A 26,153-nucleotide genomic window follows, 5' to 3' on the forward strand; every position below is an offset into this window, starting at 1 on the left:
ATTAGACGTTTTGTTTACAATAAAAGATAAATCGGATGAAGTTATATATGGGAGCTATATCCAAATCTGAACCGATCTCGATAAAATTTGGCAAAGGTATTTCTGAGCTTCATTTGATATATTTCCCCAAATATTTTTGTTACAGGGTGCATATTACGGCTGCGGAGGACAAAAATGACAAATCGGATGAACAATATATATGGGAACTATAGCTATATCTGAACCGATCTTCGCCAAATTTTACATACTAGCTTCTAGACTCAATTTGGTCGCATGTGCCAAATTCCATCCCATATTAGACGTTTTGTGTACAATAAAAGGTAAATCGGACGAAGTTATATATGGGAGCTATATCCAAATCTGAACCGATCTCGATAAAATTTGGCGAAGATATTTCTGAGCTGTATTTGATATATTTCCTTGAATATCGTTGTTACGGAGTGCATATTACGGCTGCGGAGGACAAAAATGACAAATCGGATGAACAATATATATGGGAGCTATAGCTATATCTGAACCGATCTTCACCAAATTTGGCATACTGGCTTCTAGACTCAATTCGGTCGCATGTGCCAAATTCCATCCCATTTGGACAAATATTAGACGTTTGGTGTACAATAAAAGGTAAATCGGACGAAGTTATACAGGGGAGCTATGTAAATCTGAACCGATTTCGATAAAATTTGGCAAAGGTATTTCTGATCTGCATTAGATATATTTCTCCAAATATTGTTGTTACAGAGTGCATATTACGGCTGCGGAGGACAAAAATGACAAATCGGATGAACAATATATATGGGAGCTATAGCTATATCTGAACCGATCTTCACTAAATTTGGCGTACTAGCTTATAGACTCAATTCGGTCGCATGTGCCATATTCCATCCCATTTGGACAAATATTAGACGTTTGGTGTACAATAAAAGGTATATCGGACGAAGTTATATATGGGAGCTATATCCAAATCTGAACCGATCTCGATAAAATTTGGCAATGGTATTTCTGAGCTGCATTTGATATATTTCCCCAAAAATTTGTTCTTACAGAGTGCATATTACGGCTGCGGAGGACAAAAATGACAAATCGGATGAACAATATATATGGGAGCTATAGCTATATTTGAACCGATTTCGATCAAATTTGGCATACTTATTTTCAGGACTAATTTGGTTGTATGTGCAAAATTCCATGCTATTCGGGCTGATATTACACGTTTGGTGCACAATAAAAGGTAAATCGGACGAAGATATATATGGGAGCTATATCTAATTTTTTACCGATTATCTCCAATTTCCATAGGGTTTGTCCTTGGTCCAAACAAATGTTGTTTGGAAAATTTCATCTCAATCGAATAATAAATGCGACCTGCATTTTATTCACAAGAATACAGGGACAGATGGACGTACGGACAGACGGACTGACATGCATAAATCAACTCAGAAAGTGATTCTATGGAGATCCTCAAAAGTAACTATGGGTCTAACTCGCTTCCTTCTCCATGTTACAAACAAATGCACAAAGACATAATACCCTGACCATCTTGTGGTGTAAGGCATAAAAACATTAAATTCGGCCGAGCCGAACTTTAAATACCTTCCACCTCAGAGTAAAGCAAACATTAGAACCCATTATGACCTACAAATACCAATTTTTAGACATATTCGTGGGAAAAAGTGGCAAAAATCATCAAAATACCGAATATCGTGAGGTACCATTATATGGGGGCTATACCAAAACGTAGACCTATACATGCAATGTTTCGTCAACGGGGCTATAACCCATTAGGACCCACAAATACCAATTTTTAGAAAACTCCGCGAAAAAATGTGGCAAAAATCATCAAAATACCGAATATCGGGAGATACCGTTATATGAGGGCTATACCAAAACGTGGACCTATACATGCAATGTTTCGCGGCCGGAGCTAGAACCCATTATGACCAACAAATACCAATTTTCAGACAAATCCGTGAAAAAATGTGGCAAAAATTATCAAAATACCGAATATTGGGAGGTACCCTTATATGGAGATTATACCAAAACGTGGACCGATATATCTGATTTTCAATACCAACCATCCTAGACACAAAACAAATTGCTATACTAAATTTTGACGCTCTACGTCAAATAACGTGAGCTGTAACGTGATTTCAACAGACGGACAGATGGACGGACGGACATCGGTAAATCGACTTAGAATTTTATGCTGATTATGAATATATATACATTATGTGGTCTACGACGAATATTTAGGGATGTTGCAAACGGAATGACATAGTTAATATACCCTCCATTCCAAGGTGGAGGATATAAAAAGGGAGCAATATGCTTGTGAAAAAGGAATACAATAATTAAAATAGTATCAGTCGGATTGCCGACAGATGTATACCCCCCAGCATTGACTTATGATTATTCAAACGGTTGACTCTTTATGGGGGAGGTTCCGAAGCAGTTGGCCAATTTTGACTAATTCGTATCTGTTCTAAGACTGATAAAAATGTTACAACGTGACAGATTTGGAACACATCGACTACTTCCCACACTTTATATGAAATATGTTCAAAAGGTTATCTATAGATGACCAAAGGGAGAATTCTATAGAGAAGAACAAAAATATAGGGTGAGATGAAAAAACTGCAACCAAGTTCTGACTGCTTTCGTTTCTAAGCCAGGGGATATCGTTAGAACGCACTTCAGCATTTAAATGTGAATAAATCTTTTATGCCTCATACCATCGATCGTTACCGTGAAACTGGTAGCGTAGTCCGACGTCCAGAAAGTGGACGGAAGAAAACAGCAACATCAGCAGAAATGGTTCGAAAGGTAAAGAAGCGACTTGATTGAAACCCACGTCGCAGTGGCCGAAAAAATTACTCGTGAGCTGAACATATCTCAATATTGCATTCGGCAAATATTGAAAAATAAGCTCGGGGTGAAGCCATTGAAATTCCAAAAAGTGCAAGAACTTACACCGTAACAGAAAGAAAATAGACTCAAAAGAGCTAAAGAGTGGCTTCGCTTGACCGAAAGTGGTGCACTGCGAAATTTGGTTTGGTTCCGATGAGAAAACTTTCGTTGTCCAGCTGTTTGTAAACAAACAAAATGATCGTGTTTACTTGCCAAAGAGGTCAGCTGAAAATGTGCAACTTCGCTTGGTCACCAGAACTCAAGCGCCGGTCATGGTGATGGTGTGGGCCGCCATAACAGCCGATAGACGCTCTCCGCTCGTATTAATCGACCGTGGCATCAGAAAAAATGCCGAATATTATCGCGAAAATATTCTGAAGTGTGAAGTGTGGGCACGCAAACATTTTGGCCGCCGACCTTGGACATTGCAACAGGACTCAGCACGCGACACCCAAAAATGGTTAAAAATGACGTTCCTCGCTTCATTTCCAGCGCACAATAGCCACCAAAATATCCGGATACCAATCCGTTGGACTATTGTGTTTGGAGTATTTTGGAAAGCAAGGTTGGCACTAAAAAATACCAAAGTGTCGATCACCTTAAGCAAGCGCTTCGCGGGAATAGGCCGAAATACCGCAGAGCAACATTTGGACAGCGTGTGAAGGTTTCATTGGCTGTTTGAAGGCCATAATTCGTGTTAAAGGTGACCAACTCGAACAAATCTAAACTTATTTTAAAATGTGATGCTTTTGCCGACATTTTTTGCATTCATTCAAAAAAATTTAAAAAAAAATAAAAATTATGGCGTTTGACTTTGTTGCAGTTTTTTTTATCTCACCCTGTAGATCTTTGTTTGCACATCAAAAAGGTTACACTAGGTAGTCAGTCAATAATTCTTGACTGGAGACAAGATCTTGAGAAAAATGCTTTTCGGGGATTTGAATTCCGTTCGGATAGTCATAATTAGCTACTGGTTAAAAAATTTAGTCACTTTTTAAACTTTTCTACTGAACAATTTTCGGAGAGCAAACATATATTTCTATGTTGTTCCACCGACTTATCGACATTCCATACATATATTCGAAGTCTTATACTGAAAATTAGTTGTTGTTGTTTCAGTTGTTTAATTTCTATAAAAATCGCATTTTAACTCTGCCCCAGTTTGTACAATAAATAGGATACACTAGGTACGAAAAAACCCATTCGCGTTGCCATCTTTACTAAAAGTGTCTCCTCAATTATTCATGATGAGAGAAGTGATGATCTCTTTTAATTGGATTTCGCGCTGATATTCATGATTGGGCTGATTGATTCAACTGTTTAGAAATGTTTAACCTTTTCTACCGATCAACGTTCAGAGGAGAAACATATCAAGTTTTTTAATGTTTTTACATTTTATTCAAATAATTGATTTAAAGAGAAGCAATAATTTCTATAAAAATCAAACCCACTTCAATTTGCACAATAAAAAGGGTATACTAGGTACGAAAAAGACCCAATAATGTTGCCATCTTCACAAATTATAGCTCTTCAAGTAATCATTATTAGAGGAAGGAGCGATAGATAGAATGCAATGAAATTTGACAAGGTAAATTACAGAACATGCAGAGATGGAAATGGTTATTTGAAATGACTTTACCTTCTTAATTTTACCATGGGTAGTGATTTAAAAAATCAAATAAACATTTTTTTTTTCATTTCAACTATTTAATTATTATTATTTTAATTATATGTTTAAATACTATTAACATCATAAATAAAACCACCACAAAAATAATGATTTGCAGCAATGCAACTAAATGATCAGATAATTAGTTTAATAGGAACACAGGGCAACCAAAACACGGCAATAGTCTCCAGATAAATCATCCTGCAAAAATGAGAAAGAAAATATAATAAATTAATAAAAATTTTGTTTTTTTTTAGTAAAAATTTAGTAGAAAAGTGTGTACAGTGTTGTGTTTGGTGTCTGTTAATTCAAGCTGATTCTACAAATTTTGTGATTAATAGAAGAAATAAAAAAAAAAACACAAAAATACAACTCAATTTACAAAACAAAGCCAAAAGGTATAAAATTGGAGAATATACTTACGGCAGAGGCATGTTTGCTATGATGTTGATGTTAAGATTTGTGTAACTATAATTAAAATTCCCCAATCAGGGAATGGATTCTTGTTCTATGAAAATATGAAATAAAAAATATTTCCTTTATAAAATTTATCATTTGACATTTCTTTCCTTTAAAAACGCTTTCATATCACATTTTCCCAGAACAAGAATTAAGGCCCATGACTGTGTCCCTCTATGCATTATGGAAATAAAACGTGATGCATGATTCGCTAATGTGATGTGTGACCGGGGAGCTTAATGATCTTCCATGTTTGTTTCTTTTCTTTGTATATGGCATGGTAGAAGAATATAGGTAGATGCATCAACGCTTGGGAACATTAATATGTTAAAAATTTTAAAATGTTTTGTCAAAAATATGTAGATTTTTAAATGTTTTCTTATACGATGCAAATCGGTTGTTGTAATAATATGCATTTTTCAAATTTTTTTACAAATTTAAATCATTTTTCATTCAACATTTTCAATTCCAAAATCAGTTTGACAGTTCATTGTCCCAGCAGCTGTGTCGATGCGACTACCTGTATTCTGTGAAATTCACTCTCAGAGAACTAATGCAAATAAACCTGTTAATTTGATGAGTGGCATTGGTGCTTTAAAACTTGTAAGAGATGATTGTACTGTGTGAACCGGATATATGATGTTTGCAATTATTGTCCAAGCTCTACTAACCCATGGTAGAAGAATATAGGTAGATGCATCAACGCTTGGGAACATTGATATGTCAAAAATTTTAAAATGTTTTATGAAAAATAAATGGATTTTTAAATGTGTTTTTATACGACGCAAATCAGAGGTTGTTATAATATGAATTTTTCCACAATTTATATAAATTTTAATAATTTTTCATTCAACATTTTCAATTCTAAAATCAGTTTGACAGTTCATTTTCCCAGCAGCTGTCCCGATGCGTCTACCTATATTCTTCTACCATAACACGATATGTGTAATTTCACATGAGATGGCAACACTGCTGCAAATATACCTGTTAATTTGGCGAGTAGCCTATGTGCTTTAAAACTAGTAAGAGAACTTGTGTTGTGTGAACCGTATATGTGATGATTGCAATTATCTTCCAAGCTCTAGCAACCTGGCCACACACCAAATTCTTCAGATACTAGAAACCTCCATTATTTTTTGAGATTTTAGGGGACTCTGGAGATGAGGGAGTGTATTCCTGACTTTTCAATTCACGAAAAAACTGAAAAATTTCTACAAATTATAACAACATGTTGTTCGATAACTTTTTCCATTTTAATCAAGTTTTGGTAAAACTTAATGGTAGAATTAAGAAGGTAAAGTCATGCAATCATATGTTTACAATTTTAAATTTATTCATTCTTCATATTTTAAAATTATTCATTTGACAATAAAATTGATATTAATCCAAATCAGAGATGGAAATCCCGTTCTAAAGGTTGGAATACGTAAAACGCTTTTTTGACTGGCTTAATTCATCGGCCGGCTTCATTGGAATAGAACAAAGGAGCTTGGGGCCAAAATCGAACTAAGTCAACCTAAAACTCCTTTGTTCTTCTACGAAGAAGCTAGCTGATGACTTAAGCCAGTCAAAAAACGTTTTATGTACTCTCACCTTAAGCATGACAAAGTAAATTACAGAAAATGCAGAGATGGATATGCTTATTCGAAATAACTTAAGGTGGAAATACATAAAGCACTTATTTGGCTGGCTTAAGTCATCGGCTGGCTTCTTCGGAAATGAACAAAGTAGTCTGGGACCAAAATCGAACTAAGTTAACCTAAAACTCCTTTGTTCATCTACGAAGAAGCCAGCGGATAACTTCGTATAGAAACAAAGGAATTTTAGGTTAACTTAGTTCTATTTTGGCCCAACGCTCCTTTGTTTTATTACGAAGAAGCCATCCGAAGACTTAAGTAAGTTAATTCAAAAAAGCTTTTTATGTACTCTCACCTTAAGCATGACAACGTAAATTACAGAAAATGCAGAGATGGATATGCTTATTCGAAATGACTTAAGGTGGAAACACATAAAGCGTTTATTTGGCTGGCTTAAGTCATTGGCTGGCTTCTTTTGAAATGAACAGGGCCAAAAATCGAACTAAGTTAACCTAAAACTTCTTTGTTCCTCTACGAAGAACACAGCCGATGACTTAAGCCAGCCAAATAAGCACTTTATGTATTTCCACCTTTAACCTTCTTAATTTCACCATGGTAACACTTAAACATTTAAAAATGGTTCTCATATATTGTACCGTCGTATATATAAATTCGTACAATGTAAACATACTATTAGTCCACATTTTGCTTTTCATCAAAAACTCAATTTTTAATTTATTATTGTTATTTTATTTTGTTTAAATTTTGTCCAAATACATACAGATTGATAATACTTTTAAATATTTAAAATTTGGAAATATAGGGATTTTTTTTCGAAAATTTAAACAAAAATCATTTACAAATATACACAAATTTGTGAGGGAAGAGCATTTTCAATAGGCAGTCAAGGCCACCAAAACTTTGCCAACATCCCCTTCCACATCCTCCTGGAAGAATAAAAATGCAACAACAGCAAATGTTTAGAACTTTTTCGATTTCAAAAATGTTGTTTTTTTATTATCATTGACATTGTGATTTGAACAAATGATTAATGAATTTAAAATTTGGTTAATATATAAAAGCATTGCTATATAAAAATATATATAAATCGTTACCATAAATAAAGGCCACATGGTGTATTTAAAATACAATGGACTACTATATTTTATAAAATAATATAAATATTGATTTTTAAAAAAAATTAATCTCAAAATTTTTGGTTGTTCTTGTTTGCAACGAAATTTGGAATAGAATAAAGAAAAAAAATACTGCCATAAATATATAATATATTTTACATAAATGTCATTTAGTTGTTTTCATTTTCCACCGAAACACAGGTGCCTATTTCCCATACACCGTGTGAACGTAGTACTACTAGAAGTTGCTCTGTTGCATTTATGGGTAGAAGTTATTTATTTATCTTTACCAAGCCACCATGGTAGCCAACAAATAACCAATTTCACTTTCAGAATCCTCCTAAAGAAAATTCGATATTGGGAAGAAATTCAAAAAAGAAGAAGAAGAATAGAAAAAATTGTTTTTCTTTTGTAAGTAAAAAAGTTTAGGTGCTTGGCAATTTTGCTTTCGAAATGAAAAGTAAAGCCCAAAGAAAAGTTATTGAAATATTTCATATATTTGAGTGTGTGTGAATATGTGATTTGGGTGACTCATGATTTGTATAGTCCCAATAATATTAGAAAAGGAATTAGTGGTTTTATAATAAAATGTGGGAATTTATCATTGATATGATAAGTTGTAAGTATAAGTTCTTATCAGTTGCAGTTATAAGCCAAACCATAATAATTATTGATAAAGGAAAATTTAAAAATCAAATATCCTATTATAAAATTATATATATTTTTAAATGCACATAAATTAAATTAGAAATGTTTTCTTTTTAAGGTGAGAATACATAAAAAGTTTTTTTGAATGACTTAAGTCAGCGGCAGGCTTCTTCGGAAAAGAACAAAGGAGCGAGGGGCCTAAATCGAACTAAGTCAACCTAAAACTCCTTTGTTCATCTACCATGGTAAAAAATATAGGTAGACGCGTCGACACAGCTGCTGGGACAATGAACTGTCAAACCAATTTTGGAATTGAAAATGTTGTAAAAAAAAGTATTTCCAATTAGCACAACAAATAGGAGACACTAGATAGGAAAATACACTTTCGCGTTGCCATCTTCCCAAATTGTTTTTCCTCAGTCATTTAAAATTGTTGGAAATTCCTTGCGGATATTCATGTTTGGGTTGAGTGATTAAAAATTCAGTTATTTTGAATTTATCTACAGAACATTTTTTCACCTCTAATTTTATTAAGAATTTTTGGATAGAAAAAAAAATTAATAGGTGTTACACAGACAGTGTTTATAATTATTTTTGCAACCTATTTTAAAAGTTGATTTACAAATGCGACCAACAAGTATTGGTGAAATTAACCACGCAGGATAGTATTTTCAAATTTCTATGTTGCTTTACAGACGTATGAAGGTCCAAAATTTATATCCGAACCGTAGTATTGTAATTTTGTGCTCTTAAGTTGTTAATTTTCATAACAAACAAAAAACAAAGCATTTCAAGTTTGCACAAAAATAGGATACACTAGGTACGAAAAATTCACTTTCGCGTTGCCACCTTCTTAAATTGTTTTTCCTTAGTTATTCAAAATTGGAGGAAGTATCATTGAAGAAAAATGCTGTCGGTGGTTATAGAATTCCGTGCGGATGTTTATGATTGGGTTAATTGCTCGTAGTGGTTAAAAATTCAGTTTTTTCAATCAATTTTTTTTGTAAAAATGTTTTGATTAAAAAAAAAAATAATAATTTGTACTATATTATGGTAGGAGAATACAGGTAGATGCATCAACGCTTGTGATCGTTGATAGGTAAACATTTTTTTAATGTTTCTTCAACAATAAGTAGATTTGTATATGTTTTCCTTAACAATTTTCATTTGCATTTTTTTTTTAATTTTTTACAAATTTGAATAATTTCTCATTTAACAATTTCAATTCCAAAATTGGTTTGACAGTTCATTGTCCCATCAGCTATGTCGATACGACTACCATGTACCATATATTCAATGATTGTTAATAATACATACAAAAAGCGTTTTTACTTATTTTTGCATTCTTTTTCAATAATTAATTTTTAAAAGCGATCAAGAAGCATTGGTGAAAATAACGATTCTGGACAACCAAAATGTATATTCGAATCGCCAATTCGAAACGCCAATTTAAAAAAAAAAATAACAAATTACTTTCATAACAAAAGAAAGAAAGAAAGTAAATATTGCATAAAATGGTAACACAAATAGGGTACACTAGGTACAAACAAGACCCATTCGCGTTGCCATTCTAAAAAATTGTTTCTCCTGTATCATAATTATTTTTTTTTGGAACTTTGAAACGAAACCCTTGTTGAAGGGCAAAGATGGCGATTTCTAGGAATCAAAACGCCAGGTTATATTCAGAAATCATAATTAAAGGAATTATCTTTCGAGAAAAATTATTTCTGCCCTTTAAACTAGGTCTATGTAATTTGTAAATAGGGTTCACAAGGTGCGAAAAATGCCCATTAGCGTTGCCATCTTCGCAAATTATGGATTTGTAAATAATCATTTTGAAGTTACCTTTTTCATTTTACCATACTTGCGACCTAAGATGGACATGTTTTTAGTCCACTCACAATGGATGGTCATTGATATGAGAAGATCCTTTTAACTACGTTTGGGGACTTAAGGTGGCCGGGGCTGTGACATATGGAATTAAAAGGGTTTTTTGGCAACACCGATTTAAACTTACAAGAATGATTCCAAAATTCTATCCCATAGACTTTTTCAAAAGTTTGCATATTGTCTTAGCGGTTTAAATCAGCTAACATTGGAAACTATGTTGTTATGATATCATAACAACAGAGGTATTTTCACAGGGTTGCCATATTTTGACTCTGTCTTGTCCTATCTTCTCTTTTTCGCCCATTTTTTTTTTTTTTGGAATAGAGATGACCCGTTGCAAAATTATAAGACGTTCATATTAGATGTATAAAAATAAATAAAATCGCTTATTTATAAATTTATGGCTACTTTATCTTCATATTAGTCACATTATGATGGATTTACTTAAGATATCGATGTTATTGGACCCCGAAACCAATGCAAAAATGAGTTATATGAGTGTAAATAGAATATGTATTAATGATCGAGTTTTGAAAATGGACAGGACAATAATGGCTAAAATACATTATGAATATGCAAAAAATCATGAAATTTTAATATTTTAATATAAAACTTAAACTAAAATATTTATGGCAAAAGTTCAAAATGTGTTTTCTTGTCTTGTTTCATCAAGTTTTTTTCCTAAAGAAAACACTTTTCCCAATAGTAAATTAAAAAAATTCCAATTTTATTTTTTTTTTGTATTTTCTTGTTTGTATTTAAGTATTTCAATACATGTTTTCAAACCAGTTGATTAAAAAACAAAACAAAATTAAAAATAAACAGACAGCTATAACAAAATTGCAGTTATTACTCAAGATATATGGAGGGTGGTTGGTGGTGCATGTTTTGTTTTCAAAATACAATTACAAGATGTTGTTAAAAAATGTAATAACACATTTCTAAATAGCCATGAATGTATGTAAAAAATATTATTACAATTTATGGGAGGAGAAAAAAAAGTAACTATATTTATATAGGTGTTTGTAGTTTGGTAAATATAGTATAAAAATAGAGAAGTAGTATAATATTTAAAGTATTATAAAAAACATTATTAATAATTATTTTAATAATAATAAAAAAGTAAATGTTGTCATTGGGATTTTTTGTTGTTTATCTTGATGTCAAAATTGTACAAACGGAATTTTGTTTGTTTGTTTTATGTTATGGTCAATTGGTCACAGTAAAAGTGTTGAGATTTAGAAAAATAAAATATTCGATTCTTTGTTTTTTTTTATAATACCATCCTATAGTAATAGTAGTAGTAGTTTTTAATTGAAGGCAGACTTTTTTCTTAAGGCTTATTGGTTGTTGTTGCAGTTATTGTTTTGGTTTTTCTTTTGTATATTTCTCTTAAATGAACGCAAAAAACGTTGAGGGTGTGCGCTTCTATCTACATTTGATAGGAGGAGAAGGGGGTATATAATAGTAGAAGATTTTTGGGTATGGGTTCTTAGTATCCAACAATCGCCAATAGGGCACGTTTGTAATCACCAGAGGTATCGCCCTGCAAATAACGAATTGGGGGATATATTTTTTAATTAAAACAAAATTCAATTTTGAAACACAGAAAAATGTAAAAAAGAAAAAAAGACTTATTTCAAATTACAGTGTGTCAAGAAAATTCGTTGATAAAGCCAATTTCGAAATGATAAGGAACTTCATTTGCGGGAGGTATATAATTTTTTTTTTTTAATTTTAATGCCCTTAAAGAGTCCCTTTAGTTGAGAATACATAAATCGCTTTTTTGACTGGCTTAAGTAAACTGGCTGGCTACTTCGGAAATGAACAAAGGAGCCTGGGACCAAAATCGAGCTAAGTCAACCTAAAACTCCTTTGTTTCTCTACGAAGAAGCAAGCCGATGACTTAACCCAGTCAAAAAAACGTCTTATGTATTGTCACCTTTAACCTTTAAAGCTCTGGCTTTACCAAATAATTTTCCTGACAAAATGTAATTGAATTCATTTTTTTACAATATTTCTAAATAATTATCATATTTTAGAAAAAAACCGCACCGTTTAAACAAGAGGAATTACAAATAAATTTGCCAATACTATTTTTAAATGGGTTATAATTTGAAAGAAAAGCGCATTAGAGTTTTTCAAAACAACAGGCGACACATAGAATTACGTTTATATTCAAATTAAAATTTCAATTAAAAATCAAATGTTTACAAAAAAAAAAAGTTCCAGTCCGTTTTAGATTGCAATTTGATTAAGCCAACTGAAGAGTTTTTTTTGACAAAAGTCATGCCATCATTGGTCCTTATTTCTCAAATAAATTGAGTACTTACTATGGAATAGTATGGAATAGTTTTTAACATTTTAGATTCGAATGACTTCAATATTTTCATTTAATTTAATTTAATTATTTTCAGCAATAATCCCTCAACCAATTAAAACGCCATTTTGTAAAAAAATCGCACAAATCAATACTATCGATTGTTATTTGTATTATTAGTTCATAGTGAATTACCGATGTTTAGTTGATTTCTCTTTCTCCTAATATTTTGATCTTGTTGAAGAAGGACCGTAAAACTGCGTTAAGTGATTTATATTTTATCATAACTGTTGTTTTTCATAATATACAGTTACTTTTTCTTTAGAAATAAACGCATTGCATTTTTTTACAAAAACAAAGGCGATTGATACTTTGTTTAACGCAAGCCTTCTGCCTTCCTAGTCATTGACAGCAACACATTCGAAGCAAATTTCAAAAAAAGGCCAATATATATTTAAAGGGGATTAAAATTTAGAAAAAAAACGGAAAAAAGAAGGCCCTTCTCCCCACGATGATACGAAAGTCAATGCGATATCATTCAATAATTGATTTAAATAAGTTAAAAAGCCAATATTCTCCAGCATTTAAAAGAAATTTTCAAAATTATCGGCATTATTACGGTTTTCAAACAACTCGTATGCTCTTATATTCGAAAATTAGTCAAGTTGTTAAACATTTTAAAGGAATGAATTTAAAAGATTGTACTAATTTACAAAACATATAGGGATCACAAGCAACGACAAAGACCCAGCTCAGCGTTGCCATCTTCGCAAATTATTTAGTGATTGGAGAAATGTTCTCTTGAGAAAAATGCGTTCCACGGAAATAGAATTTTTGAAATCTGTACGGATTTTCACGATTGGGGTGAGATTAAAAATGTGCCAAAGACATAAATCGCATCCAATCACATATATTAGGTATGCCTATCGCCTATTGTGACTCGAATCAATTTATAGGTAAAATAGGCGCGGCTTTCTTACTTAAAACTTAGCCTTGAACCCGCCTTATTTCTGTGAAGTGTAAAATATGTAAATGGGATTTATAACTCTTTGTCGTGTATAAAAAGTAAATGCACAAAACTCTATACAAAATACAGAAGGTTTTCAGAAAAATGATTTTAAAGCCCATTTCTACATAGCTACTACAAAAACAAAACCATTATAATACAACATTCATATGCAAACATGCAGACGAGGAAATAAAACAAAAGTCTCGAAAAGAATTTCCAAAATTGTATACAATTATTTTAAAGGCAGATAGTGAACATTTTCTTGAGTTTATTGGTTAAGAAGGGAATGGATAAATAAATTCCCTCTTCCCCAAAAAAAACTCCAAATTTTCACCATCTGACTTCAGTGCCATACAATTTACAAAATACTTTTTCGAAACGGGTTTTCTACTTTTGATGACTGGATGGCGCAATTAGTAAATTTGTAAGACCCAACACCAATTATGAAAACATGTAAATATGTATGTTTGTATGTCAATTTATGTGTGTGGGAAAATTGGAAACACAAAATTCCTTACCTTGATCCATGATTCCAAACTCTTGCCATATTTATTTTGGAATGCTTCTTTGATGTCACCCAAATCAATTTCCGAACGGCTGACAACAATGCGAATTAAAGTCTTATCTTTTGTGCCCAAACCGTGCATGGAATCGTACAGACGTTCGGCAAAGTAGTCGACCTTGGATTTGCAGCAACGTACTAATGGCGAAAATTCAAATAAAAAATTAAAAATAAACCAAATATTGAAAATAAAAAAAATTAAAAATAAACCCACCAATGGCCAAGAAGCCCTTTTCAACGGCACCACTGAATTCACGTTTGATGGCTTTTTCAATGTCATGGCCGGCCAAGTTTTCATATTCCAGGAAAATCTGGCGCAACTGTTGGTAGGAGCGGGTAACTAAAATGGAATTGAATACTGACTCATCGGTGCCCCATTGGCCTTCACCGGCTTCGTGGAGGGCGGTGGCATCGGCCACGGCTGCGGCTTCATCAACACCCTGCAGGAAAAATAATCAAAATTACCAACTTTTTCTTAAAAAATATAAATTATTTCAAGCTTACCTGATTTTCATCACGATTACCCTGCACCAGGGACACACACAAACGCTTGAAGTGACCCGAGGTGTCACCCTTCAAATCGGACTCCAAAGATTTGTTGAAACTTTGCTCATAGAATTGAGCAATAGTCTTAATACCGAAATTGGACAATGTGCACAAAATTTCAATGATAGCCTCCTCATCGGTACCCAAACCGGCAACGGCATCATGCAATTCATTGGCATAAAATTGTGGCAGTGGTGTCATCAGAGCAATGATGACATCTTCAAATTTACCACCCAATTCAGATTTCAATTCGGAGATTAAATCTTTGCCATATGAGGTTTTGAAAGCTTCGGCGATTTCCAAACGTTGGACGATGCCACGACGGGCCAAAACCTCAATGATGGCCTTCTCGTCGGTGCCAAAGCCCTTCATGGCCTTGCGCAAGATGGCAGCATCTTCGACGGGATCAAAGGGATCGGCAGGGTAGACAGTGGGGGTGCACTGAAATTGGAAAAAAATGAAATGATAAATATATGTTTATACAATTTTTTGAAATGAAAAATTTAAATAAATCCCCAGCTGAAGAACAACATTTTGATTGGGTTTCGTTTTTAAATTGAGTTTATTATTTAGGCAATTTACTAAAAATTGCATATAATTTATTGATAAAGCGGTTAAAAACTCAGTCACTCTTAAATTTTTGTAACGAGCAATCTCAGAGGAAAAATGTTTGCAAAGCCTCCAATAGGAATTTTTTAATTGTGAAAGGCAATAGTTTATATAATATGAACAACCAACACATATTTTTGAATCCTATTATTTAAAAATAAAGGCTCAAGTTGCTTAATTTTCCTAATTTCATAAAAAAACAAAGGCACTTCAACTTTTGTTTGCACTAATTTGCACTGTTTTGCACACGTATAGTGTTCACAGGGTACGAAAAAGACCCATCAGCATTGCCATCTTCGCAAATAATTTCTCCACAATTATGATTGAAGAAACGATCTCTTGAGACAAATGCTTTAAGGGGGAATAGAATTTAAGAATTCTGCGCACATATTAAGGACTGGGCAGTATCGAACACTAACATGCGAATCCTAATATTGACAATTAGTTGATTTAAGTTGCTCAACTTAAATAGCAAACCAAAGCCCTTTAAAATTTGCGCCAATTTGCAACTTTGTTTGCAAAACGTATAGGGCTCACAAGGAACGAAAAAGACCCATCAGCATTGCCATCTTCGCAAATAATTTCTCCACAATTATGATTGGAGAATCGATCTCTTGATCAAAATGCTTTAAGGGGGAATATAATTTAGAAATTTTGAGCACATATTAAGGACTGAACAGTATCCAACACTTATATTTGAATCGTAATATTGAAAATTAGTTGGTTTAAGTTCCTTAACTTTTATTGCAAACTATAGTGCATCAAAATTTGCGCCAATAGGCAAAGAATATAGGGCTCACGAGGAACGAAAAACTCAATCGGCGTTGCCAAGCGGATATCCAAGATTAGGCTGATGTAAAAATGTTAACAGACATTCATTTTTAAACTCAAAAATGATGGAAAACCATAATTCAGGTTAGGTGAGTTTGGGATTTTGCGGAAAAGTTAAATTTCCATAGCTGAATTGCATTTATATTTTTTTAAGCATAGATAAATTACATTTCTTGGATAGAAAATTAAAACGCAACTCAGATGAATTGCATTTCGCGGACGAACTACATTTCCCCTCTGCTGAATTGCATTGACGGGCAGAAAATTTAATTGCACAGCTTAGCAAAACTGCGTTTTTATAAGGAAATACATTATTGGAAAATAAAAAATGCACTTAATGTCGTTAGGCGACCTCATTACTAAACATTGTGTAGGGAAATCTACAATGAAAAAATACATGCCACCCAAAGGCATTATTGAAATGATTCATTGGCGTATTATTAACAATTACCCTACCCATTTCGAAGTGAATAATTATTGCACCAACTCGAAACACACAACAAATGTTTAGTATTCTCAACAAGTGTGTCATTATCGACAAAACCAAAATGCTCAACCACAAAGAGACAGGGCTGGCAAGGGTATTTAAACTATGTGGAGTGATATGAATCACAAAAAAAAAAAAAAAATACAAACATTTTAAGCGGAAACCATGATAAAAATATTAACAATTAATTTAGACAATTATTAAAAATAAACATTTCCGATAAGGTAATGAAGTAGTACAGCCAAAAATACATTTCACATCTAATCGGCGAAAGGGAAAGTTTGTAGGCTTTATTTTCAAGTGGTTTATCAAGAAATTACCACTGTAATTGAAATGTTTTATTATTTGAATAATTTATTAGCTTTATCTTCAAATATTACGACTTACCTTGAATGGATAGTATTCAGCAGAGCTCATTTTGTTTGGGTTGTGAGATTACAATAAATGGGTTAACTGCAATTGAAAAGAAGAAGAAAAAATACATAAAAATATTTAAAAATAAAATTGAAAAATTTTCCTTAAAAATAGCTAACAATGAATCCATTGTTATTCAAGTGCATGCATGTAAATGTATGTGTGTGTAGACGTGTGTTTTTTCTATGAAAATATCGCAAATAACCAAGCCTAGCATCATCTTTTTTTTACATAATGAAGCAACAACAAAACCACTTGTAATGTAAAAGAGGCACATTTCATCTTTTTGCGTTTTCAATACAATATGAAAAAAATGACGTCAACTTCTATGCCCATCCCAGGGTGATGCCTTGAAAAAAAATACCCCCACATTTTCTAATCAATTCGTGTCTACCAAGATAGTCATATTGCCTTGTTGGAGGCGATTATTTCAAAGCATACAGAAGGATGGGAAGGGGGTGAGGTGGGAATTCCACCAGCCACCTTGGCTTAAGCGCATTAGTAATAATTGGGGTCAAAGGCACAAAGGACATGTGCCAACACAGTCCATCAAGGACATAGGTGACTAAATGATAAGAAATTATTTTTTTTTCTTAGGAAAACAAATATTTTTCCAAAAAGAAAAAAAAATAATAAATAAATCAATTTCAAAAAAAAAAATTAAATTAATTAATAAATTTCAAAAACCAATAGAAAAAAAATTAAAAAGAAATAATTTTTCAAGAAAACAAAAAAATCATTTCCAAAAAAAAAAACATTAAGAAAAGGTGTAAGATCGTATGCCCTGAACTTTAAAATAGAAACAATTTTCCAAAAAAAAATTATTTTCCCAAAAAAAGTAAGAAAAACCTGTAAGTTCGGACGCGCCGAACTTTGAATACTCTCCACCATTTGGGAAGAATTTGGCAAATTTTCAAAAAAAAAAAAAAATACTTCAAAAGTTCTGTTACAATCCTTAAAAAATGCTGTTAAAATTTGGGCCTATACGGCGACGTGCACCTGCAAAGGCAACTTTTGTCATGGAAAAAAATCGGTGAATAATATCGCTAAAATTATCAAAATACTGAATAATGGGGGGGTGCTGTTATATGGAGGCTTTACCAAAACGTACACGTGCACAGACAATTTTCTGTCATGGGCTGTAGTATCCATTACGAACTTCAAATACAAAATTTGAAACAATTCCGGTGAATAATATCGCTAAAATCATCAAAATACTGAATATCGGGAGGTGCCGTTCTATGGGGGCTATACGAAGGCATGGACAATTTTCTGTCATAGGCTGTAGTATCCATTACGAACTTCAAATACCAAATTTGAAACAATTCCGGTGAATAATATCACTAAAATCAATCAAAATAAATATCGAGAGGTGCCTTTATAAGGGGAGCTATACGAAGGCATGGACAATTTTCTGTCATAGGCTGTAGTATCCATTACGATCTTCAAATACCAAATTTGAAACATTTCCGGTGAATAATATCGCTGCATTTCGTTCGGAAGTTAGAGTGATTTCCATAGAGGAATTTATATACTTTGTGGTGTCTAAAATGTATATTTCGAGGTGTTACAAACGGAATAACAAACTTATTATAGAGTGAAAAAAATCTACCAAACAAAAAAATCCAAGAAAAAACCTATTTACAGCCTGTATGAAGAGAGATTTGATTTAGAAAAAATTTTTCTGGCGCAATCTTCGAGGGGAAATAATTTGCAAAGATGGCAACGCCAATTGGCCTTTTTCGTACCTTGTGAACCCTATTTTGCGCCAATTGATGTAAATTTAACGTATTTTGCTTTTTGTAAAATTAATCCATTTTAAATAAACATTTTTTACAATATTAAGGTTCGAACACAATTTTTGAATGTTATTATATTTGTGGAACGACATAGAGAACTGAAAATACAATATTGAACAGCCATATGAGAACCTTATCAATGCATTATTGTGACGTATTGCAGCATGCCATTTCGCTGATGATGATGGACAGCCCGCCGCCTTTCAATTTCATATGTGCATGAAATTGCATTGGATTTTCTTGCGAAAGCGAATGTCGGGCAGTTGATGATGACGCCCGATTGTCGGTGTGTCTTTTTGAATCAAGTTCAAGGTAAATATAATTTCAACCACTTGTATCTATGCCAGGCGGCAATTCCTCATCAGCTATGTACTTTCATTTTTATAGCTTAACGGATGGTTGAGGAAAAATAGATAGTGGTGCCAGGCGAGTTGATATCACTGAGTAAAAGCCAACCAGCCAACCAGCTGGTGACGAATGCAGTCATGTGCATAAGATTTGCCTATCAAAAGAGAGAGACAGAGAGAGAGTAAAATATCTACAATGTTGGGGAAAAGTGAAAGTTTTTAGCGCCCCCTCTCCCTCCCCCTGGCATTTGGGGCAAAACAACAAACAATTTTAACATAGTTTTTAAGGTTGGATATACAACCATATTTCAAGTGCTGATGACGTTACCCAGTTGTGGTCTGCGCGTAGTGGTATATGCCGCCGCCACCATACCAAAAACAACAAAAGTTATTTTACAAAACACTAAAACTATGTATCCAATATATGGTCTACTCTCTCAATAGAGCATTGTCGACTGTAGCCAGATAGGCAAGAATGTTTGTAATGGCCAAAACGATGACATCATCGTCATGTTTCAACAAACAGATGTAAGGCATACACATGAACATAAAATCATGTAAACACAAAGGAAAAGTGATACAGAAAACATATTACAACTGGATGGAGGTGAATGAAGACTTCCTGTAGAATTCCAAATTTTGGTGGGCTAGATAACACATTGTCTAGAGACGTCACAATTTTGGAAAGTTGGACTGAAGTAGTAATTTGGCCGGGTTGCATTGAAGATTTTCTGTAGGTCTGAATTGTATATTCCCTATGGAAGTCTTATTTCAGCTTTGCTGAAGCAGATTTCAAGTAAAACTTTGAATCCCGATCGGCATGAATTTCCAAAATTTCCTTTGGATATTCCAATTGTCCGAGTCGAATTGAAGATTTGCCAATTTTGTATTAAAACCCCAATTCAGTTGGGCGGAATTGAAGATATTCCAAGGTATATATCACAATTATGCTGTGCAGAATTGAAGTTTGTCTATCATATAACTAATTTGGCAAAGAATATTTAGTTGTTTTGCCATTTCAAAATTCCCAAAAACCGGCACAAAAAGAAAGCTTTTCATTTGTATGCAAAGAAGCGGGTATATGTGTGTGTGACTAGCTGACAAAATCTGGCTCTTGGCTAAAGACAATGACGTGGTCTGTTTGCTGGCGGCGGCGGCATAATTTGAAAACCAGTTTTTGCCCCCCCCCCCCCCAAAAAAACATAAACAAAAACAAACACAAATCTAACCTCAAATCCAAAGGTGTTACTAACACACAAGAGTTGACAGAAAAGCAGTTCGAAGAATATTCTATATCGATGGCATGTGACCATGGATAATAAATATATTTACAAATGTTTTCTGCTCTACTAAAAAAATCACAATAATTTAAGTCAGCTGAATTTGCTTTGGGAAATCTTCAATTCTGTCCGGCTTAGATTGGATTTCTTATCAGAAAACTACAATTTAGGCCGGCTAATTGAAGATTCCATGAGAAAAACATCAATTCAGAGCAGCTGAATTGGGAACCAAGCTGTAATGGCAGTTTCTTCAATGATAAAAATGAAACTCAGTCCAGGGACTGGATTCTTGTCCTATGAAAGCATGAAATGAATATTCCCCTTCACATAACTTCCTTTTCTAACTGTGTATCTTTTCCATGTTGTTTTTTTTTTTTCGATATATCATACATTTTTTTATCTTTTCAATCTACAAACTACGACGACCTCGTGATTTTTTTTTTACTGGGAAAATAGAATCATACACTGACATTATCTAGAGAGACAAGACAAGTTAAATGCGTGTCAGAATAAAAATGCAAACAACAGAAAATGCTAAAAAACATACATACACGAACACATGTATGTACACCAAATTAATGTATTTAAGTTTATAACTACACACATTTGTTTAGTTATTCCAAAACAAACACAGCCACCCACACTATTTAGTTAGTTCATGTCGGACGAAAAGTTATGAGTCATAAATTTTCAAGATTGCTTTTTGTAAAGACAGCGAAATTATTTACAATCCCAAAACAGATGGAATGAAATATCTTCTTCCGTTTCAAAAGGAATCACCTTCGTAAATTAAATCGAAAACAATTTGATACAATCAAATAGGCACCCTGGGGGAAAAGTCTCAAAGGGGATGTATGGCAGAACTGTAGGGGGTCTAATATTTGCACGGCCAGAAGCAGTCTAAACAGATGACCTTAAGGCAAGTTATCTGGGCGACCAAATGCCAAGTCTTTATAGAAGGAGTGAGTTTTAAGAATAGAAAATGCGTGGAATTTGGAAGTCCTCAACTTGGCCTCACATAGTGGATCTTCATACAATTACTTCCAGCTTATTTGATGCAGAAGTGGAACTGAAACTTCCTAGTAAAATATGGCTTAGTTTCTCCCATGCTCTATCAAGGTACGCCTAAGATCTGGTGCATTCGAAAAATTGTGAGTTCTTGTTTTGTTTTTTCAAGTAGACCACAACTTCTCGATGACATTGAGATCTGGACTTTGTCTTGGTATTTGGCAATAAGATCGGGCATATCTTTGGTTTTCCTTATGATCCAGCGATTATTTGCCTCATCATCAAAAAGTCTATTTGGTGCGTCTCTCCTCTCCTCTCCTTTTCCTTTTCAATTTTATTATCCTTTACGAACCTTTCTACAGTCTACAGTCATTTCTAGTACTGGGTGGGAAACCCCATTTTATCCAGAACGGCATTTAAGTGAAAATGTGTAGATTCCACCAACTTCCTAGTATAATCTGGGCTTAGTTTCTCCCATCGGAGATTCTTTACAACTTGCTATATCTAAAAATGTCTCTTAACTAGAATATAATGTTCGATTTCCTTCAAATTTTGCACATACCAATATTTTTATCTGTATTAGATAAAGTATGAAAATGAATTACATCGGTCCGCTATATTTGTTACCTCACGCATATTTACACATTTTCCAAAAATTTGCACATATCTCATAAAAATTGTAGGAAGTAGTCGATATATTTCAAATCTGGCACGTTGTAATATTTTTATCAGTCTTAGGTCATATACGATTTGGTCAGTATTGTCCAACTGCTTTAGAACCTCCCACATAAAGGGTCAACAGTTTGAACAATTATAACTCAAGGCTGGGGGAATACATCTGTCGGCAAAACCGACTGATGCTATTTTACTTATTTTCAAGAAATTTTCGCATTCTTAAGGTTTTATTTTCCATTCTCTTTTTTAATTAAAAAATACTTGAAAATCTTATTCAATGACATCACAGACTACTATAGATACACTCCCTATGAGTATTTTAAGTATTCTTTGCATTTCTTAGTTTTATCTCGTCATTCTCTTTTTCAATTGAAGACAATCTTAAGTCTTCTTCAATGACATGACAGGTCTATTTTAAAGAGATATACATTTATGAGTCAATATACCGAAATAGTATTCGTGAAGCTTTTTTTGGCATTCTTTAGTTTCAATAAAAAAAAACTACATTAAAGTCTTCTGCAGATATCCCAGGGACCTTCTGAAGAGATTCACTTCCTATGAGCCTTCTAAATGACCAAATACAATGTTTGATATATTTATACCTACACCGCAAGGTGGTCAGGGTATTATATCATTGTGCATTTGTTTGTAACAGGCAAAAGGAAACGAGATAGACCCATACTTCCTTTTGATGAGCTGCATAGAATCACATTCTGAATCGATTTATACATGTCCGTCCGTCCGTCCGTCTATCCATGTATTCTTGTGAACAAAATGCAGGTCGCATTTATTATCCGATTGAAATGAAATTTTCCAAACAATATTTGTTTGGCCCAAAGATAAACCCTTTAGAAATTGGAGATAATCGGTAAAAATTTAGATATAGCTCCCATATATATCTTCGTCCGATTTGCCTTTAATTGTGCACCAAACGTGTAATATCAGTGCGAATAGTATGGAATTTTGCACATACAACCAAATTAGGCCTCAAAATAAATATGTCAAATTTGATCGAAATCGGTTCAGATATAGCTATAGCTCCAATATATATTGTTCATCCGATTTGTTATTTTTGTCCTCCGCAGCCGTAATATGCGCTCTGTAACAACAATATTTGGGGAAATATTTCAAATTCAGCTCAGAAATACCTTTGCTAAATTTCGTCGAGATCGGTTCGGATTTATATATATTTCCCATATATAACTTCGTTCGGTGTACCTTTTATTGTGCACCAAACGTCTAATATTTGCCCAAATGGTATGAAATTTGGCACTTACGACCGAATTGAGTCTATAAGCTAGTACGCCAAATTTGGTGAAGATCGGTTCAGATATATATTGTTCATCCGATTTGTTATTTTTGTCCTCCGCAGCCGTCTGTAACAACTATATTTGGGGAAATATTTCAAATTCAGCTCAGAAATACCTTTGCTAAATTTCGTCGAGATCGGTTCGGATTTATATATATTTCCCGAATTGAGTCTATAAGCTGGTACGCCAAATTTGGTAAAGATCGGTTCAGATATAGCTATAGCTCCCATATATATTGGTTATCCGATTTGTTGTATTTGTTACCCACAGCCGTAATATGCACTCCGTAACAACGATATTCGGGGAAATATATCAAATACAGCTCAGAAATATCTTTGCCAAATTTTATCGAGATCGGTTCAGATTTGGATATAGCTCCCATATATATATCTTTATCTGATTTCAAATAAATTTTGCACCAAATGGGCAATACAAGTCCGAATTTAAAAGATACAAATGCTTCGGCATATTTATTTCTTTGAACTTTAAATTACAATTATAATCATAGCGTGTATGATTAAATTCTCCCATCAAATCTTTAAATTGTTATGTGGAGTTCTACTAAATTAGCAAATTGGTGTAGGGTATCTTTAATGTTTTTTTTTTTTAATTTTTTTAGTCTTGATTCGTCATTCTCTTGCTCGAATACAGGCTATCTTAAAGTCATTTTTTGTGGTTATCCCCTCCTTCTGGAGATATACCTTCTATTAGACTTTGACGATAAATTATTAATATTTTTCTTAGCATTCTCTTAAGATCCAAAAAAAAAATAATTAAATTATTCTCAAGTCATTTGAAGTAAGCTTTTTTTTCGCCCAAGAATCATCTCAAGAGAGCTTCAAAATGACCTTCTAATTTAATTAAAAAAAAGTGAATCAAAGTGATTCAAACTGAACCTAGACCACAATTAAATTGTAAAAACTTTAAGGCTAAGTATGATGTTTACTACAACAAGTAGTACACTACTACTACTACTACAACTACAACAACATTATATTCTAATTGTTTACTATTATGCATCACAATAACGCCTTTGATGTTCAATGGTGGGCTGCTGATGAGTGAGAGAGCGAACGAGCGAGAAATAACAAAAACAAAATTCGTTGATGATGATGTCATCTAAAAAAAATATGTTTAGGATTTGGAAATTCGATGACAAAAATTGTAGAATTTCTAATATTTGTTTTACTTGTTTCTTTATATCTAAGGATTATATTTTTTCATTATTTTCTTTTATTTACTTTTGTAGCAAAAAAAGTAATTTCGAGATTTTTTTTTCTAAGAAAATATATTCATCAAATCGATCGCTCTCTTCTCATCACTTTTAGATGCTATTCTTCTATGCCGCACCCAAAAAACAAAAATTTAGAGATTTGTTTCTCGATGTTTGTCTGTTGTTCTAAGAATATGTGACGGCAAAGATCAGCCGCATACACAGGCACTATGCAAATATTTATACAAATACACTTGTATTCATGCACTTTATCGTTTGCTCTTTTATTATATTTGCCGATTTCGGTTTGCATTTTAATTTATTTTCCATGAAATGTTTCACCCCATTCAGTGTGAAAAAATACGATTTGAATCTAAGGCAACAAAAGTAATTAGCAAATCAATTATAAACTACAAACACACACATTTACATACACTATTATTTTTTTTGTAAATATATAGGTATCTTATTATTCAAGAAAAAAAACAAGAAAAGAAAGCTATTTACCAGTAACAATTAAAATAAAATAACACTTGGTCACACAACGAACGATGTTGATGCTTTGAAAACTGTTATAAGACTGAAACGGTTCACTCTTCTACAGTGAATTTTTATTTTCGTTTATTTTGACGATATCCAACAACAAACATCGCAAACGAGGGCAATTTAACATTCAATAGAGGCCCCCCACAATTTTGGGGAGAGAGAGCTAAACATGTTTAATGGAGGGAGAGCCACAAACATTCACCGTGGCTGAGAGAGAGCGAGAGTAAATGATAGATGGGGAATAGCAAACAAAAATTGTGCCGGCATAAGTGTTGCCGATAGTGGGAATTTTAAAATGTAAAATGTATGAGTTGGGCAGATTTTGGACATTTTTTTGTGTTGGCGACATGTTGATGTTATTTTCTAATTAACCGCACACACGTACATGCATTATATAATAACCACTAAGGCAAACCCAAAAGTCGGCAGAGACCGACTACATAGGGTGAGATAAAAAACTGTAACAATGTCAAACGCCATAATTTTTACTTTTTTTTTTTAATTTTATTGAATGAAAGCAAAAAATGTCGGAAATAGAATTAAATTTTAGAATAAGTTTAGATTTGTTCGAATTGGTCACCATTGGCACGAATCATGGTCTTCAAACGGCCATTTCCGGCAAAGCGCTTGCTTGAGATGATCGACACTTTGGTATTTTTTAGTACCAACCTTGCTTTTCAAAATACTCCAGACACAAAAGTCAAACGGATTGGTATCCGGAGATTTTGGTGGCCATTTTGCGCTGGAAATGAAGCGAGGAACCTCATTTTGCAACCATTCTTGGGTTCCGGGTGCTGAGTGCGAAGGTGGTTAGTTCTGAGGGAAGGTCTGTAGTCAAAATGTTTGCGTGCCCAAGGTTTTAATACAGCCTCCAGAATATTTTCGCGATAATATTTGGCATTTATTCTGAT

At 33.3% G+C, this 26,153-nt stretch overlaps 1 protein-coding gene across 4 annotated transcripts; it reads right to left on the reverse strand.

Moving 5' to 3' along the window:
• Positions 1-4,592: 4,592 nt before the first annotated feature.
• LOC101890735 (annexin B9) lies at positions 4,593-25,358 on the reverse strand. 4 transcript variants are annotated; one of them, XM_011297566.3, is made up of 6 exons: positions 25,204-25,358; positions 17,038-17,103; positions 14,682-15,164; positions 14,392-14,617; positions 14,134-14,315; positions 4,593-4,777 (listed from the first exon to the last, which is right to left on the reverse strand). In XM_011297566.3, exons 2-6 carry the CDS (start codon positions 17,065-17,067, stop codon positions 4,724-4,726), a joined length of 975 nt encoding a protein of 324 aa, XP_011295868.1. In that variant the 5' UTR covers positions 17,068-17,103; positions 25,204-25,358; the 3' UTR covers positions 4,593-4,723. The 4 variants fall into 4 exon arrangements, with proteins under 4 accessions (XP_011295868.1, XP_011295866.1, XP_011295867.1 ...); XM_011297564.3 differs by lacking the exon at positions 4,593-4,777 and adding an exon at positions 7,340-7,559; XM_011297565.3 differs by lacking the exon at positions 4,593-4,777 and adding an exon at positions 7,694-8,088.
• Positions 25,359-26,153: the final 795 nt, after the last annotated feature.

This window comes from Musca domestica, unplaced genomic scaffold (assembly GCF_030504385.1).
Source record: "Musca domestica strain aabys unplaced genomic scaffold, Musca_domestica.polishedcontigs.V.1.1 24, whole genome shotgun sequence".
In the NCBI taxonomy this organism is placed as follows: Eukaryota; Metazoa; Arthropoda; class Insecta; order Diptera; family Muscidae; genus Musca; species Musca domestica.

Bases quoted from the DNA above. Each gene is read 5' to 3' on its own strand.
- LOC101890735 (XM_011297566.3), bottom strand. From the start codon at position 17,067: ATGAGCTCTGCTGAATACTATCCATTCAAG. The intron at 15,165-17,037 runs GTAAGTCGTAAT...TTCCAATTTCAG, and splicing joins CTGAATACTATCCATTCAAG to TGCACCCCCACTGTCTACCC. The intron at 4,778-14,133 runs GTAAGGAATTTT...TCATTTTTGCAG, and splicing joins GTTTGGAATCATGGATCAAG to GATGATTTATCTGGAGACTA.